Source organism: Eschrichtius robustus, chromosome X (assembly GCF_028021215.1).
Source record: "Eschrichtius robustus isolate mEscRob2 chromosome X, mEscRob2.pri, whole genome shotgun sequence".
Taxonomy (NCBI): domain Eukaryota; kingdom Metazoa; phylum Chordata; class Mammalia; order Artiodactyla; family Eschrichtiidae; genus Eschrichtius; species Eschrichtius robustus.
Window position 1 is genome coordinate 67,688,800 of NC_090845.1, and position 18,762 is coordinate 67,707,561.

General features: G+C 38.5%; 1 protein-coding gene across 1 annotated transcript in view; it reads left to right on the plus strand.

Annotated features, from left to right (window-relative positions):
• Positions 1-18,762, plus strand: part of ATP7A (ATPase copper transporting alpha) — a 142,219-nt gene that overhangs the window by 57,783 nt on the left and 65,674 nt on the right. The window contains exon 2 of the mRNA XM_068532484.1: positions 6,847-6,987. Within this exon, the coding sequence (XP_068388585.1) occupies positions 6,868-6,987 (120 nt within the window). The 5' untranslated portion in view covers positions 6,847-6,867. The remainder of the gene's footprint in view (positions 1-6,846; positions 6,988-18,762) is intronic.

The window sequence follows — 18,762 nt, forward strand, 5'->3', positions numbered from 1 at the left end:
GCTTCTGCTGTCTGCCCTCTGGTGGATGAGTCTATCTGAGAGGCATGTGCAAACTTCCTGATGGGAGAGACTGGTGATAGGTAGAGCTGGATGTTGCTCTGGTGGGCAGAGCTCGGTAAAACTTTAATCTGCTTGTCTGCTGATGAGTGGGGCTAGCTAGGTTCCCTCCCTGTTGGTTGTTTGGCCTGAGGCGACCCAACACTGGAGCCTACCCAGCTCTTTGGTGGGACTAATGGCAGGCTCTGGGAGGGCTCACGCCAAGGAGTACTTCCCAGAACTTCTGCTGCCAGTGTCCTTGTCCCCACGGTGAGCCACAGCCACCCCCTGCCTCTGCAGGAGACCCTCCAACACTAGCATGTAGGTCTGGTTCAGTCTCCTATAGGGTCACTGCTCCTTCCCCTGGGTCCCAATGTGCACGCTACTTTGTGTGTGCCCTCCGAGAGTGGAGTCTCTGTTTCCCCCAGTCCTGTCAAAGTCCTGCAATCAAATCCTGCTAGCGTCCAAAGTCTGATTCTCTAGGAATTCCTCCTCCTGTAGCCCGACCCCCAGGTTAGGAAGCCTGATGTGGGGCTCAGAACCTTTACTCCAGTGGGCAGACTTCTGTGGTATGTGTTCTCCAGTTTGTGAGTCACCCACCCAGCAGTTATGGGAATTGATTTTATTGTGATTGTGCCCCTCCTACCATCTCATTGTGACTTCTCCTTTGTCTTTGGATGTGGGGTATCCGTTTTGGTGAGTTCCAATGTCTTCCTGTCGATGATTGTTCAGTTAGTTGTGATTCTGGTGCTCTCGCAAGAGGGAGTGAGTGCATGTCTTTCTACTCCACCATCTTGAACCAGTCCTCCGAGAACCACTATTTTAGTTCATTCATTTTAACTACTGCATCATGCTCCGTGATGTATATATCACCACTTATTTTTTATTTTCCAGTTGATAGACATTTAGATTATTTCCAAAGTGTTGAGTTTTTCTTGTTGTTGTTGTTTTGGTTTTTTTTGCAATGGGCATTTTTGTTCATGTGCCCTTGTACACATGTGAGATTTTCTCTAGGGTAACATGCCTAGGAGTGAAAACGTTGAGTTCTAATATATGCATATCTTCAACTCTGCCAGATATTACCGAACGGGTTCCATAATGGTTGTACTAATTTATGTTCTCACCAGCTGAATACGGGAGATCCTGTTGCTCCACATTCTCATTAACACTTGGTATTGTCAGATTTTGAAATTTTTGTTTACCTGATGGGAGTAAATGATATTCATTGTGGTTTTAATTTGCATTTTCTTTATTACTGTAGTGATCAAAAATTATCCATGTAGAACTGTATCTAAAAAAAGAATTAAATTTTACCATATAATTTATTAAGAATCCAGAAACCTTTCTCAAATTATGAGGCCTCATTATTTTAGGGTGATTTTAAAATAATGTTTGAGGGCTTCCCTGTGGCACTGATTGAGAATCTGCCTGCCAATGCAGAGAACATGGGTTCGATCCCTGCTCCGGAAAGATCCCACGTGCCATGGAGCAACTAAGCCCGTGCGCCACAACTACTGAGCCTGCGCTCTAGAGCCTGCGTGCCGCAACTACTGAAGCCTGAGCACCTAGAGCCTGTGCTCTGCTACAACAGAAGCCACCGCAATGAGAAGCCTGTGCACCGCAACGAAGAGTAGCCTCCGCTCGCCACCACTAGAGAGAGCCTGCATGCAGCAGCAAAGACCCAACACAGTCAAAAATCAATAAATAAAATAAATAAATTTAAAATGCTAATAAAAAATAAAAATAATGTTTGAGCTTCTTTGATCAGCTTTAAGAAGTGCTTTTGTGCAGTCAGACTTCATATGTGTCATGTTTGTTTGTACTCAATTTCTGCAGTTTCTGTTTCCAAATCAGAGATGATGATCTAGTCATAATACTGTTCTTCCTCTTAGAAAATGTTATTACTGATGGTGATTACCATCTGTGTTTAGGGAGTGGCTCAAAATACTTTAATAACTGGAAGTTATTTCCCTCAGTGTTGTTGGATGCTCTTTTTCTCAGAGTCACCTCATTGCTAATAGCTGCATGCCAGATTTGTTTCTTTGATATTGTCATCTCCCATAAAGATACATTTTTTTCCACACCGTATGAAATTATTTACACTCTTAGTCTGTTTTCTGAGTCATTTTGCTAAATGCAGTGGGAGGTTACAAAACCTGTTCTTGACTTTGTACCTATCTTTGAGACATTTAAAATTCAAAAGATGGTTATACATATATTATAAAATCAATTAGAGTTGTGTGTGTTATATTTTATCTATAAAATATATATATATAATATATATAAAATAGAGTAGTATGAGGGGAATGGAATTTCTCTGCGGTTTTGAGTATAAGGTCCAATTTAAGTATAGTTTTGAAGAAAAAATGCAGGCGAATTATGAGGGCAGAAGAAATACATATTATTCATAGTTGATTTGACATGCTTAAATTAGGATGTAGTGGGAAAAGTGGCTGTATCAATGTAATTTTCATTCATGCTCAGAATTTCTTTCCTCCCTAATACATATTTCCAGGGTGAATTATCCACTCACTTTAAAAGTGCCTTTCTGCTTAACTAGTCTCTTTCAGTTCCTCAGTAAGCCTGAGAGATGCTCCAATACTTTGGTCTGGAGCATACCCCATAATAAAATTGTATTTCAATTTTACATTCCTAACTAACCAGGTAAACTAGCCTTCATCTGTTGAGTGTATTGTATTCCAAAAGTTTGTTACCAGTTCTGTTTTTTGAACTTGACAGTTTCTTATAAAACAATTTAGTCAGTTTTGGTAATGTACCTGAGTCAACCCTCAAAAGCCCCATTTTGACCCATAACATATTTGAGCCATATAGGTACTAAGTCTGAATGTTCTGACCTTGAGGCAGGCAGCCATGTGCTACAGGAGGAAAGAGGAAGCAACTCCTTTTTTAGGCACAGGGCTAACAGTAGACAAAATATTGATAGGATCTGTTTGTTTTAGACATTATCGACTTCCCTTTTCATACTCATTACTGCTTCCCAGTGACCCTCTCCCTAGTTGGAGTCCCTAATGCCTTCATGCTTGCCTTAAGTACCCTGCCTTGGACTTTTCACCTGGGCCTCTGAGTTATTTACATCCCAAGGATCCTTTGCTCACAACTACCTGCCTTTTCTGTCCCATTTGGGCTCTGTTCTATTGTAGTAACTGATCATACCTAGAGGAGGTGTAATGCCAGCTATCAGCCCCTTAACCTATCAAAGAGGAGTTTGTATTTTAAAAAGAGGATACAATGTCTATTAAGACAACTGACCTAGATTCTTCAAAAAGTTACTTGGGGGAAAAGAGATAAAGGAGAGAGGCTGTTCTAGATTAAATGAGACAAAAGAGACACAACCAAATGCAGAGTGTGAACCTTGTCTGGATCCTGATTTGGAAAAAAATAAAAGCTGTAAGGGATATTCTTGGGACATTTAGGACAATTTAAATAGAGAATTTGTATTAAAGGATGTACAATGATTAATTTTCTTAGCTGTGATCATAGTATTGTGGCTTTACAGGAGTCCTTATTGTTTGGATATGCATGCTGAAGTATTATGATCTCTAAAACTTAAAAATAGTTTAGGAAAAATAGAGCAAATATAGCAAAATGTTAACAATTGTTGAATTCGTGCAGAGGATATACAGATAGATGTTCATTGTATTATTTAACCTTTTATGTGTGGTTGAAAATTTTCATAGTAAAGATTTGGAAAACAGGGAAGCTGTTCATTAGTATAATATTCTTTAGATTGTAAAATTTCATTCAATGGAGAATTCAGGCAATAGGGAGAACTTCATTTTTACTACTTCTTCCCTATTCCACTTATCATTCATTCAAAGATTCAGATATTGTCCTATTGACAGCAGCTGCTCTGGCTAGAGGAAGGAAGAGTTTCTCAGGGCAACGACAGCTTATTTTTACATATAGATTGTAAGTCATAGATTACCAGAATGTGAAAATCTTTGGCAGTGTGGTTCATTAGAGATCATTATTTTTTTTGACTTTGAATAAAGGCTGTTTCAAGTCATTAAAAACAAAAGTTAGACAAAATGTATTCTTTTATATTGAATATATATTGTAAGTCTCTCTATGTAAAAATAGACAGTAATTTAATACTGATTTCATAAGAATAATCAGTGGACATAACTGAATTGTTAAGTGTTGCATTTGGAATAACTTTATCTCTAACTTTAAAAGTAAATAACAAAAATAAACTAATAATTATGAGTCTATTTCAGATCAAATCACACTATAAGTTACAGTTGTTCCATAATTAATGCCAGTTGAAGTTAAGACTGAGACTGATGCACCTAGGGATGAATTTTTCTTTCAACTTTTCTAAGATTTTTACATTTTAAAAATGGATATGGAAAACAGTATGGAGGTTCTTGAAAGAAATTAAAAAACAGAACTATCATGTGATCCAGCAATTCCACTTCTGGGTATTTGTCCAAGGGAAATGAAATCACTATCTCAAAGATATTTGCACCCCTGTATTCATTGCAGCATTATTTACAATAGCCAAGACATGGAAATAACCAATGTCCATCGATGGATGAATAGATAAAGAAAGTGTGATATACATATACACATTCTTCAGCCATAAAAATGAAGGAAATCCTGCCACTTATGACAACATGGATGGACCTTGAGGGCATTATGCTAAGTGAAATAAGTCAGACAGAGACAGACAAATACTGTATGAGCTCACTTATACGTGGAATCTGAAAAAACCTGAACTCATAGACACAGAGAACAGGTTGATGGGTTGGTTACCAGAGGTGGGGGATAGGGAGTGGGCAAAATGGATGAAGGTCGTTAAAAACTATAAACTTCCAGTTATAAGGTAAATAATTCCTGAGGATATAATGTACAGCATGGTGACTATAATTAACAATATTGTATATTTGAAGGCTGCTAAGAGAGTAGATCTTAAAAGTTCTCATCACAGGAAAAAAAAATGTAACTATGTATAGTGATGGATGTTAACTAAACTTATGGTGGTAATTTTGCAATATATACATATATCAAATCATTATATTGTATACCTAAAACTAATACAATATTATATGTCAATTATATCTCAATAAAATGGCAGTTTCATGTGATTCAAACTAATTATCAATGAAAAAAACGAAGATTCCTGCCTTCATGGAATTTTCATTTTAGTGGGAAGTGTATTGCAGTGTAACAAATTATTCCAAAATTTAGTGGCTTAAAACAACCGACAATTATTATCTCACAGTTTCTGTGGGTCATGAATTTGGGAGTGGTTTAGCTGGGTGGTTCTGGCTCAAGGTCTGTCGTGAGGTTGTAAGTCTACATGTCAGCTGAGGCTGCAGGCATCTAAAGACAACAGAGTCTGAAGGATCAGCTTTCAAGGCAGTTAACTCACCTGGTTATTGGTAGGAGGCCTTATGTCTTTGCTGGTTATTGACAGGAGGCCTCAATTTCTCACCATGTGAACCTCTCCAAGAGGCTGCTTGAGTATCCTCATGCCATGGCGGGTAGCTTCCCCTAGATGGGGTGATTCAAGAGAGAGGATAAGGAGGAAGCCACAGTGACTTTTTTCCCCTCCTGCAGTGCCTTTTATGGCCAATCTTGGAAGTCACACTTTGTCACTTCCACTGTTGACTTGGAAGCAAGTCACTGAGTCCAGGCCACACTCAAAGAAAAAGGAGTTAAATTCCACCTCTTGAAGGAAGGAGTAGCAAAGAATTTGTGAACATATTTTAAAACCACCACAGGAAGACAGGTAATATGCAATAAACATAGCAAGTAAATTATGGAGTTTATTAGAAGGTTATAAGTTCTATGAAAATAAGAAAAAAAATAGAGCAAAGGTAAGGGGAATCAGAGTATGTGTGTGTGGAAGGGGTGTGTGATGCAATTTTCAACAGGGTGGTCATTGTAAGACTCATTAGGAAGGTTAGATTTGAGTAGACTTGAAAGAGATGAGGAAGTTAGCTAAGCAGGTATCTAAGAGAAGAAAGTCCTAAATCAAGGGAATAGCTAACCCAAAGGCCCTGGGGTGGGGGTAAAATGAGGTGAGAGAAAAGAATGTTAGCCATATTTTATTAGTAGGGTATTTTCAGTTGGGGAGGTGGGAAAGTTGAGGAAGGATAATTTCTTTTTTTTTAACTTAAAGTTTTTTGTTGTTTTTTGGTTTTTAAGTTTTTATTTTATATTGGAGCATAGTTGATTAACAATTTTGTATTAGTTTCAGGTGTACAGCTAAGTGATTGAGTTATACATATACATGTATCTATTCTTTTTCAAACTCTTTTCCCATTTAGGTTATTACAGTGTTTTGAGCAGAGTTCCCTGTGCTATACAGTAGGTACTTCTTGGTTATCTTAAATATAGTATTGTGTACATGTCAGTCCCAAACTTCCAATCTATCCCTCCCCCCCACCCTTCCCTCCTGGTAACCATAAGTTCGTTCTCTAAGTCTGTGAGTCTATTTCTGTTTTGTAAATAAGTTCATTTGTATCATTTTTTTTAGATTCCGCATATAAGCGATATCATGCGATATTTATCTTTCTCTGTTTGACTTACTTCACTTAGTATGATAATCTCTAGGTCTATCCATGTTGCTGCAAATGGCATTATTTCATTCTTTTTTATGGCTGAGTAGTATTCCATTGTATATATGTACTACATCTTCTTTATCCATTCCTCTGTTGATGGACATTTAAGTTGTTTCCATGCCTTGGCTACTGTAAACAGCGCTGCAGTGAACATTGGAGTGCATGTCAGAGGAAGGATTATTTCCATGGCTGAAATTAACAAGTTCATTGTTTCTAATAGGAATGTAAAGAAGAAATCAAAATGGATCCAAGTATGAGTGTGAATTCTGTCACCATCTCTGTTGAGGGGATGACATGTAGTTCCTGCGTTTGGACCATTGAACAGCACATTGGAAAACTGAACGGTGTACATCACATTAAAGTAAGTTACTCCTTGGAAATCAGTGAAGTCAAATGCTGTTGACTGGAATTCTTCTGGGAAATTACTTCTAACACTGAGACAGATGCAGACACACTGACACGTATGACATAAAGACTATCACACTTCTAACCTTGAAGCTGAATAAGTTTTCTTCAGCCCATTAACTTATTTTTTTGTTAAAAAAATAAGAAATAATACATTTTTAAAATTTAAAAACATCTGAAGATGGAATCTGGACGTTATGTTTGTATATTTATCAATATATATTTTATAAGTATATAGATGCTGATATACTTTTTATTACTCTTAATCTCATGTTGATCTAAAATATATGTTCTCAGAGAAAGGATTGTGAGGTTTCTTTCTCTTTTATAGCATGACAGTTACTATGTTTAGTAATAATGTAGTCTTCTCTAAGAGCATGCATACAAAGTGTAACTAATTTTCTAAACATTTTCACTTCAATGTTATTTAATCAATAAATTATTTTATTTAAAAGAATACATTACAATTAATTACATTAAGTGACATTACCAAACAATTTTAGACTGGTTAGCTCTAGAACAAGGAATGAAAGAAACACTGTTAGCCATTATGTGTCTGTGTATTTTCTCTTCACATTTCTTAAATCACAAATAAAAAATAACAAGATACTGCAGTGAAAATACAATTAGTTTCTCTCAAATAAATTAAAAGTGTGCATGGTCTGGGGAAAACTGAAGCCCAGCTCACCGGCTTACAAAGGGGGTGTGATGTAAAACTGGTGCCTCCACCCACATCACTCCCCTCTTCGATTCTGTTCTTCCCCAGAGCCCTAAGCTTCCCATACACCCTAGGTTACTGCTGAGGAGTGAGCTGACACCATCCTGTATGAGTGAGGCCTGGCATGATGCGCTCAGGTTTAGGGCAAGAGGAAGGCCGGAGGTGAAACCGGAAGATGGGGAACTAAAGACGCGCACCCACCGCCTCTGCTCTCTGAGTATTCAACCACATCACCCTCCCTCCAAAAGGAAGCTAATGTGACACAGTGACTCTGGAAGGAACCTAGCGGTATGTTGGAGTGCAACAGACCAAATGGTTTCTACAGCTGAATCAATCCAGCCAGAGAACATGAAGGAGAGAAGGGAGGGCACAGTTGTCCCTCTAGGTCTGGAGACTTCGGGTCACCCAGGATGCAGTCCCCTTTAAGAAAACTGCCTTCCAGAGCCAGGCCCCTAAGTTGGCAAATCCTGAAATGAAAGAGCGAGGTATCACCTCCTGTTAGAGCCCTATGCTTCTGCTCCAAGCATTGGGTTTGCAGATATAAGAGGGGATAACCCGAAGCTAATGGCCTGGGTAACTAAAGGATGAAACTAGATGGGCCAGGCACGGGCATGCTGAACATTTATCTAATTCCTCCCTGAGAGCTGTCCAGGCCTAGGAGCTGCCCTGAGCACTCGCCTTTGCTGAGCTTAGACCTAGGGCAAGGGGAGGGCAGAAAAATGGAGAGTAAAATAAAAATATAAAGAGCAGAAAACCCAAAGCATGGCCCAAGGGAACCTTTCTGCAGGGATAGGTTTCTCAGGGCCTGCATTTTCTCCTGATTCATAAAAACTCTGAGCTTTCATCAAAGAGGATAGAAACTCTCTGTTGGGGAGGGAGGACAACAGGAGATCAGGGAGATCCTGCTGGCTATCCTGGGGCAAAGCAGGGGGAAAGGGAGCCTCTCCATTTCCCGGAGACAAACTGCCAGAAAAGACTGTGTAGAAGCCTCCCTGGGCAGAGCCCAGGACTGAGAAAGGTGGTAGGGATTTGAGTTCACTTCAATTTTTAATTGCCAAAATAAAATTGACTTTTGCTAGACTACCTTAACACATTCCTGCTATAATTCGTCTCAGAATCCTACTTAGTGGAAAAGAGTGGTTTATTTTTATATTCTAATTTTTCTGCAATGAACATGAATTGTTAACATAATTGTTATAAATAAATAAGAAAACCTAAACTTTGTTTAGCACCTTCTAAACACAAAAGCCAAAAGTACCAAAGTCAACACAAGACTACCCCAAAGGGAACAAAATGATACTGTGCCCCCTCATATCCTGTAAAAAATGTATTTGAATGTTTCCTGTGCTCATTTTTTTGACATAGACATAGTATGTTAAAGCTGCAAGGGGTCTTAGATATGACTTAAGTCGTCTAACCCCCTCATTATACAGATCAATAGATTGAAGCCCAGATAAGGAAGTGACCTGTGCTAAGTTACACAGCTACCTAATACCAAACAAAACTAGAACTCAAGTTCCATGATTCCTGGGCCAGTATGTTTTGTGGTCATACAGTGTCTACAGATGCAGTTTAATTTGTATATGGTTCTCAAACTTGTGATCTCCAATTTATTCTCTCACATAACTTCTAAAAATAAAGGAACCTGGTATTTTCATCATAAAGGTGCCTCCTACCACCAAATTGCTGTTTTAGCTCTGTATCACTAGTCTCTATAAATTCTCCTCAGAATAGTTCTAGTATTTTTAGTATGAGACACCTTGAATTATATTTTGTCACTACCTTTTTAATCTTTTTATTTCCGTGTTCGTAAAAATGTCTTTGATTTTAAAGCCTTTGGGGTTAAAAAAATATGTTTTGATTAAGTCCAGCTTTCTCAGCCTCAGCACTATTGACATTTTGGGCTGGATAATTCTTTGTTTTGGGGGGCTGTTCTGTGCTTTGTAGGATGTTTAGCAGCATCCCTGGCCTCTACCCACCTGGCCGCTACCCACCAGATGCCAGTAGCCTCTCCTCCCACTTGTGACAACCAAAAATGTCTCCAGACGTTGCCAGTGTCCCCTAGGGGCGAAATTGCCCTCAGTTGAGGATCACTTCTGCAGTCCCTTTTCAGAGAACCTACTGTACACCCTTTGTCTGTTCAGTTAATATTTGATGATGGTAGATTGATTTATCAAACAGGCTCATGTGCCCCTTTCTCTTCATATTAGCCTCTTATAGTTCTTTTTTTGCCAGTTACAGGTATAGTGAACAGTGGTTCTCAAACCATACCATGAGAATCACCTGGAGGGCTTGTAAAACATAAATTGCTGGTTCCACGCCCAGAGTTTCTGCTTTAGTAGATCTGAATGGGGCCTGAGAATTTGCATGCCTAATAAGTACCCAGGTAACTCTAAAGGTGCTGGTCCTGGGACCACAGTTTAAGAACCATTATATTGCATGAGCTATATACTTACACTGAAGATTATTTGTCATTTATCTGAAATTTAAATTTAACTGGGTCTGTCCTGTATTTTTATTTGCTAAATCTGGTAACCCTTCTTTGAAATCATCCTTCCCCTTTACTTTTACTTTTTGTTCCTGTAAGTTTTCCTTTTTAAAAACTGCCATGTAAATGGAATCATATGTTATATAGCCTTTTGAGTTTGGCTTCTTTCACTTAGCATTATGCATTTGAGATTTGTCCATGTTCTTGCATGTATCACTGGTTCTTTCCTTTTTATTGCTGAGGAGTATTCCATTGTGTGGATGTACCAAAGTTTGTTTACCCATTCACCTGTAGAGAGACATTGGATTGTTTGTACTTTCTTTTGTGATTATGAAAAGCAGTGCTCTGAATGTTCACATCCAAGTCTTTGTGTGGACATAAGTTTTAATTTCTCTTGGGCAAATTCCTAGGATTGGATTTGTTCCATCATATGGTAAGTGTATGTTTAACTTTTTGGGACACTGACAATTGATTTACCACAGTGGCTATACTATTCTATCTTCCCATCAGCAGTGTTTGAGGATTCCACTTTTCTCACATTCTCTCCAACACTTTGTATTAACAGTCTTTTTAGTTATAGACATTCTAAGTCTTTTTAGTTATAGACCTTCTAGTGGGTATGTAGTGGTATCTCACTAATTCTCATTCCCTTAATAGCTAATGATATTGAGCATCTTTTCATGTGTTTGTTAGGCATTTGTATACCTTCTTTGGTAAAGTGTCTGTCAAACCTTTTGTGAAATTTTTAGCTGGCTGTTTTGTTTTCTTATTATTCAATTTTGATTGTTTTCTATATATTCTGAATTGTCTTCTCTTAGGTATGTGTTTTGCAAATAATTTTTCCAGTCTGTGGCTTGTCTTTTTAATCTCTTAAAAGTATCTTTCCCAGAGCAGCAGTTTTTACTTTTGATGAATTCCACTTTACCTACTTTTTTTTCCTTTATGGAGCATGCTTTTGGTGTCATATCTAAGAAATCTTGGCCTCACCCAGGATCACAAAGATTTTTCTCCTATGTCTTCTAAAAGTTTTTTCATTTTAGGTTTTGCATTTAGATCTATTATCCATTTTGAATTAATGTGAATACATTATGAGGTATGGGTTGAGGTTAATTTTTTTTTAATATGGATGTCCAGTTTTCCAGGCAGCTCTATTTGTTGAAAAGTTTATTCTTTCTCCATTGAATTGCCTTTACACCTTTGTTGAAAATCAATTTACCATATATTTATGGGTATATTTCTGTATGCTCTGTTCTATTCCATTGATCTGTGTGTCTGTCCTTTGGCCAATAAATACCACAGAGTCTTGATTATTGTAGCTTTATAATAAATCTTTTTTTTTTTGGCACAGAGAAAGATTTATTGCAGTGCCAAGCAAGGAGAATGGGTGGCTCATGATTGAAAAACCTCCTTAAGTCCCCAATGCTTTTCAGGGAGACGTTTTTAATAGGCAAAATTTGGGGTGAGGGCTGCAGGGTGTGTGAGTTTCTCCTGATTGGTGGGTGGTGAGGTAACAGGGTGGTGCTCCAGGAATCTCGTGTTCAGCCTGAAGTTACCATCCTCCACCTGGGTGGAGGCCTTAGTTTCTGGTCTCAGGACTTAATGAAGCTCAGGTTCTTTACGTCTTGTCACAGAAAGATTTCAGTGAGAGATAAAGTGATAGGTAAGAAGTGGATTTACTTAGAGAGATACACATTCCATAGACAGAATGCGGTCTGTCTCAAAAGGTGAGAGCAGCCTATAATAAATCTTAAAATCAGGTAGTGTAATTTCTCAACTTTGTTCTTTTTCAAAATTGTTTTGGCTGTTCTATTTTCTTTCCGTTTACATATGAATTTTAGAATCAGTATATAGGTTTCTACAAAAATATCTGCTTGGATTTTGATTGCGATTGTGTTGATTCTGTAGATCCATTTGGATAGAATTAACATCTTAATATTGCGTATTCAAACCTGTGCACATGCTATATCTCTCTATTTAGGTATTCCTTGATTTCTTTTATCAGGGATCTATAATTTTCAGTCTGCAGATCCTGCATGTATTTTGTTAGACTTATATTCACGTATTTTCTGTTTTTGGATGATGTTTAAATGGTACTATTTTTTAAAATTTCAATTTCAGTTGTTCATTACAAACATACAGAAATGCAGTTGGTTTTTGTATGTTGATTTTGTATCCTGAACTTTGCTAAACTGACATTAAATCTATTCGCTTTTTTGGTAGATTCTTCGGGATTTTCTACATAAGCAGTTATGTCATCAGGGCATAAAAATAGTTTTATTTCTTCCTTTCTAGTCTGTATGTCTTTTATTTCTTTTCTGTCTAGAACCTCCATTACAATTTGGAATAGGAGTGGGAACAGTGAACATCTATGTCTTGTTCCTGATCGTAGGGGGAAAACATTCAGTCCTTCACCATTAAGTATTGTGTTAGTATAGGGTTTTTGTAGATGCCCTGTATCAGGTTAAGGAAATTCCTTTATCTTCCTGGTTTTCTGAGAGCTTTTATTTGTAATCATGAATAGATGTTGCATTTTTTCAAGTGCTTTTTCTGCATCTAGATATGATCATATTATTTTTCTTCTTTAAGGCTGTTAATATGGTGAATTACATTGATTGATTTTCAAATGTTATACTAGCCACGCATTCTCAGGATAAGCCCCACTTGGTCAAAGAATACTTTTAATGAAAACTTTCAAACATACACAAAAGTGAAGACCTAGTACAAGGAACCTCCCTGTACCTGTCACCCTTGCTACTTATTTTCATGACATTCTCATCATTTGAATTTGATAATGTATTTTGCTGATGCTTTTAAGAGTTGATCTGGACCTTCCTGCCTGTTGTACTTTGTTAAGGTAGAGGTCCCTGACTAGTGGATTGGAATTTCCTAGTATATGTCCATGCCATTTCCAAGCCTTTTTGCTGCCCCCTGCCCACCGTTTTCCTTGTCACTCTTCAGGATTCTCAGCACTGTTTGGAGCACAGTTAATTTCAGCACTCTTTCCCATGCTTCATTAAGTTTGGTTCCCCACCTGTTCTCTCCTATTTCTCTGCAACTTGTATCTAAGGGCCCAAAGAAATTAACAATATCTCCTTGCCGAAAGTTTGGGGATTTCTACTATAATGATGGTAATATATGGATGCTTTTTCTTAAGTATTTTACTGTGAATTGCTGACTCTTCAGCATGTTTATTTTCACTGCCAGGGCTTAATGAGTTAATGTGTAATTTTAACTGGCTTGTGTCTTCATTTGTATAATGTACTTATTATTTTAATATATTTAAGTTTTCAGCATCATTAAAACAACTTTATATTGGCAGTGGCTCTATAATATTTACCATAAGTTTTCTGTAATTTTGCTTTTATACAATATTCATTATAGTGATGATGGAAAGTTAATGCAACTTTGGAATTTGATCAGCTTGCATCAGTCCTAAAATGCTTTTCTTTTGACTAGTTCATATCCACATGCAAAAGATCAATTTTAGACACACTGCCCAGAGTAGATGTTAATATTCTAAAGGGAGCTTTGTCTAACTGGACATCAGATTTAGTACAGGATTTAAGATTAGGAATCTGATGGATTCTTTCTAATAATCAGAAGCTCATTATATATTTTAAGTGCATGAATCATTAAATTTGAACCAGAATATTTTTTTAACTTTTTATTTTATATTGGAGTATAGTTGATTAACAACGTTATGTTAGTTTCAGGTGTGTAGCAAAGTGATTCAGTTATACATATACATGTATCTATTCTTTTTCAAATTCTTTAGGTTGTTACATAATATTAAGCAGAGTTCCCTGGGCTATACAGTAGGTCCTTGTGGGTTATCCATTTAAAATATAGCAGTGTGTACATGTCAATCCCAAACTCCCTAACTATGCATCCCCCCCACCCTTACCCGCTGGTAACCATAAGTTCCATTCTCTCAGTCTGTAAGTCTGTTTCTGTTTTAAGGAAAAAAATTTTTAATTTTTTAACATAAAAAATAAAAAAATTATTAAAAATTTTTTTTTAATTTTTTAAAATAAAAAATAAAAAAATTATTAAGAAAAAATTTATTAAGAAAAAAATTTTTTTAATTTTTAAAATAAAAAATAAGGAAAAAATTATTAAGAAAAAATTTATTAAGAAAAAAAATTTTTTAAGTAAAAAAAAAAAAAAAACCAAAAACAACGGGCGGACCAAACCCTAGGACAAATGGTGAAAGCAAAGCTATACAGACAAAATCTCACCCAGAAGCATACACATATACACTCACAAAAAGAGGAAAAGGGGAAAAATTAATATATCCTGCTCCCAAAGTCCACCTCCTGAATTTGGGATGATTCGTTGTCTATTCAGGTATTCAACAGCTGCAAGTACATCAAGTTGTTTGTGGAGCTTTAATCCGCTGCTTCTGAGGATGCTGGGAGAAATTTCCCTTTCTCTTCTTTGTTCGTACAGCTCCCGGGGTTCAGCTTTGGATTTGGCCCCGCCTCTGCGTGTAGGTCGCCTGAGGGCATCTGTTCTTCGCTCACACAGGACGGGGTTAAAAGAGCAGCTGCTTCGGGGGCTCTGGCTCACTCAGGCCAGGGGGAGGGAAGGGTACGGATGCGGGGCAAGCCTGCGGCGGCAGAGGCCGGCGTGACGTTGCAGCAGCCTGAGGCGCGCCGTGCGTTCTCCCGGGGAAGTTGTCCCTGGATCATGGGACCCTGGCAGTGGCGGGCTGCACAGGCTCCCAGGAGGGGCGGTGTGGATAGTGACCTGTGCTCGCACACAGGCTTCTTGGTGGCGGCAGCAGCAGCCTCAGCGTCTCATGCCCGTCTCTGGGGTCTGCGCTGATAGCCGCGGCTCGAGCCCGTCTCTGGAGCTCCTTTAAGCGGCGCTCCCAACCCCCTCTCCTTGCGCACCGCGAAACAAAGAGGCAAGAAAAAGTCTCCTGCCTCTTCGGCAGCTGCAGACTTTTTCCCGGAGTCCCTCCCCGCTAGCTGTGGTGCGCTAACCCCTTCAAGCTGTGTTCACGCCGCCAACCCCAGTCCTCTCCCTGCGATCTGACCGAAGCCCGAGCCTCAGCTCCCAGCCCCCGCCCGCCCCGGCGGGGGAGCAGACAAGCCTCTCGGGCTGGTGAGTGCTGGTCGGCACTGATCCTCTGTGCGGGAATCTCTCCGCTTTGCCCTCCGCACCCCTGTGGCTGCGCTCTCCTCCGTGGCTCCGAAGCTTACCCCCTCTGCCACCCGCAGTCTTTGCCCGCGAAGGGGCTTCTTAGTGTGTGGAAACCTTTCCTCCTTCACAGCTCCCTCCCACTGGTGCAGGTCCCGTCCCTATTCTTTTGTCTCTGTTATTTCTTTTTTCTTTTGCCCTACCCAAATACGTGGGGAGTTTCTTGCCTTTTGGGAGGTCTGACGTCTTCTGCCAGCGTTCAGTGGGTGTTCTGTAGGAGCAGTTCCACGTGTAGATGTATTTCTAATGTATCTGTGGGAAGGAAGGTGATCTCCGCGTCTTACTCTTCCGCCATCTTGCCCAGACGCCCCCCTGTTTCTGTTTTGTCAATAAGTTCATTTTTATCAGTTTTTTTTAGATTCCACAGACAAGTGATATTATACAATGTTTCTCTTTCTCTGTCTGACTTACTTTACTCAGTATGACAATCTCTAGGTCCATCCATGTTGCTGCAAATGGCACTATTTCATTCATTTTAATAGCTGAGTAATATTCCATTGTATATATGCACCACATCTTCTTTTTCCATTCCTCTGTCAATGGACGTTTAGGTTGCTTCCATGTCTTGTCCATTGTAAACAGTGCTGCAATGAACATTGGGGTGCATGTATCCTTTCAGACCATGTTTTTCTCCAGATATATGCCCAGGAGTGGGATTGCTGGATCATATGGTAGCTCTATTTTTAGTATTTTTAAAGAATCTCCATACTGTTCTCCATAGTGGCTGTACCAATTTACATTCCCACCAACAGTGTAAGAGGGTTCCTTTCTCTCCACACCCTCTCCAGCATTTACTGTTTGTGGATTTTTTGATGATAGCCATTCTGACTGATGTAAGGTGGTATTTCATTGTAGTTTTGATTTGCATTTCTCTAATAATTAGCGATATTGAATATCTTTTCATGTGCCTCTTGGCCATCTTGTATGTTGTCTTTGGAGAGATGTCTGTTTAGGTCTTCTGCCCATTTTTTGATTGGGTTGCGTTTCTGTACACTAACAACGAAAGATCCGAAAGAGAAATTCAAGAAATACTCCCATTTACCATTGTAATAAAAAGAATAAAATACCTAGGAATAAACCTACCTAGGGGGACAAAAGACCTGTATGCAGAAAACTATAAGACACTGATGAAAGAAATTAAAGATGATACCAACAGATGGAGAGATATACCATGTTCTTGGATCAGAAGAATCAATATTGTGAAAATGACTGTACTACCCAAAGCAATCTACAGATTCAATGCAATTGCTATCAAATTACCAATGGCATTTGTTACAGAACTAGAACAAAAAGTCTTAAAATATGTATGGAGACACAAAAGACCCCAAAGAGCCAAAGCAATCTTGAGAAAGAAAAACGGAGCCAGAGGAATCAGGCTCCCGGACTTCAGACTATATTACAAAGCCACAGTCATCAAAACAGCATGGTACTGGCACAAAAATAGAAATATGGATCAAAGGAACAGGGTAGAAAGCCCAGAAATAAACCCACACACTTATGGTCAATTAATCTATGACAAAGGAGGCAAGACCATACAATGTGGAGGAAAGACAGTCTCTTCAATAAATGGTGCTGGCAAAACTGGGCAGCTACATGTAAAAAAATGAAATTAGAACATTCTTTAACACCATACACAAAAATAAGCTCAAGATGGATATAGACCTAAATATGAGACCAGACACTATAAAACTCTTAGAGGAAAACATAGGCTGAACCCTCTCTGACATAAATCACAGCAATATCTTTTTTGATCTGTCTCCAAGAGTAATGGAAATAAAAACAGAAATAAACAAATGGGACCTAATTAAACTCAAAAGCTTTTGCACAGCAAAGGAAACCATAAACAAAACGAAAAGACAGCCCACAGAATGGGAGAAAATATTTGCAAATGATGTGACCGACAAGGGATTAATTTCCAGAATTTACAAACAGCTCATACGGCTTAATTTCATGGAACCAGAATACTTTGTGCATCTCCAGATCAAATACTTTTGATCTGTCTTTTAATCTTAATCTAAACATTAATCTTTTACCCGTTTATTCTTCAGAGATTTCAAAATGGGTTTTAGCTTTTCTGTGAACTACAGGATTCATGCTTTCTTGTCCTTACAGTATTCTTTTTTATTTTTTTTGGCTGTGCCGCGCGGCATGTGGGATCTTAGTTCCCCGACCAGGGATTGAACCCGTGCCCCCTGCCTTGGAAGCGTGGAGTCTTAACCACTGGACCCTCAGGGAAGTCCCCTCCTTATGGTATTCTCGTCTGTGATTCAGACGTCTCATGAGATCTTGAGCAGATTGGCTTCAGTTTGTCTTGTTTTTATTACAAAAAGTTGGCTAATTGGCACATAGTGATTCCTTATGAAGTTTGATACAAAATTTTACCACATGTGAAGTGTGGTGCCAATATGTGGGCAATTCTTTTCTATATCTGAAACTCTTGGTGATTTTTTGCATGTCTGAGTTTCATATTCATCTTGTCCAGAGAGGACAAAGTAAACTATGTATCCATTTTACATGTATGGGAGGGAGGAAAGCAGTGTTTCTCATTTGCTTACTAAACTACACACTCTGGTCGGTTAAGACTATGTTGATGGTTGTGGCAGGAAAAGCTTTCTTTACACAGTGTAATATGCCTTCTGCTAAGTTTTCTGTGCTGTAGGCATCCATGTGAATTCTTGGATATGAATTTTTCCCTTTCACATTCTCCAAAAGTAGGATTTTCCTTTGTATTCACCATCTACCTTGGCATAACTACACTTTAGAGGCTTCCTCATTGTCTCCTCCCCTCCTCCCCCCAAGGATGCTCCTGTCTTTAATTTGCTTTGGGGAGAGAGCCAAGTTGGAAAAGCTGAGAGATGACGGGTAACTTTTATTAACTATACTGCAGGTTTTCTCAAATGTGTTTATATTCAAAATACATTTATAAAAACATTTTGTAATTTTTCACTAATTGTAACTGTCTGAAAATCAAATGGATGTTTTTGCAATTTGCTAATTAGAAAAGAGGATGGCAAAGTAGCTCTGCAACCTGCAGTCCCAAAACTTTAAAAATGAATAATTTAATTTCAGTGAATAATAAATATGGCACTTCCACTTGATTTATCCTCAAAGAAACCAATTAAACTTCCTCCACTTGATCTAACATGGCTGGTGCTGAAGGCCAGAATAGAAGCTAAATCTTACTAATTAAGTGTCTGTGCTGATTGAAGTAAAGCTGTTTTAACCATCCAGAAACTAGTTCACATAGTTTCTCCAAGTGATTTAGGTTCTTATTGTCTACTGACAACTAATGCATTTTCCAAAACCCCCAACTCTCTGAC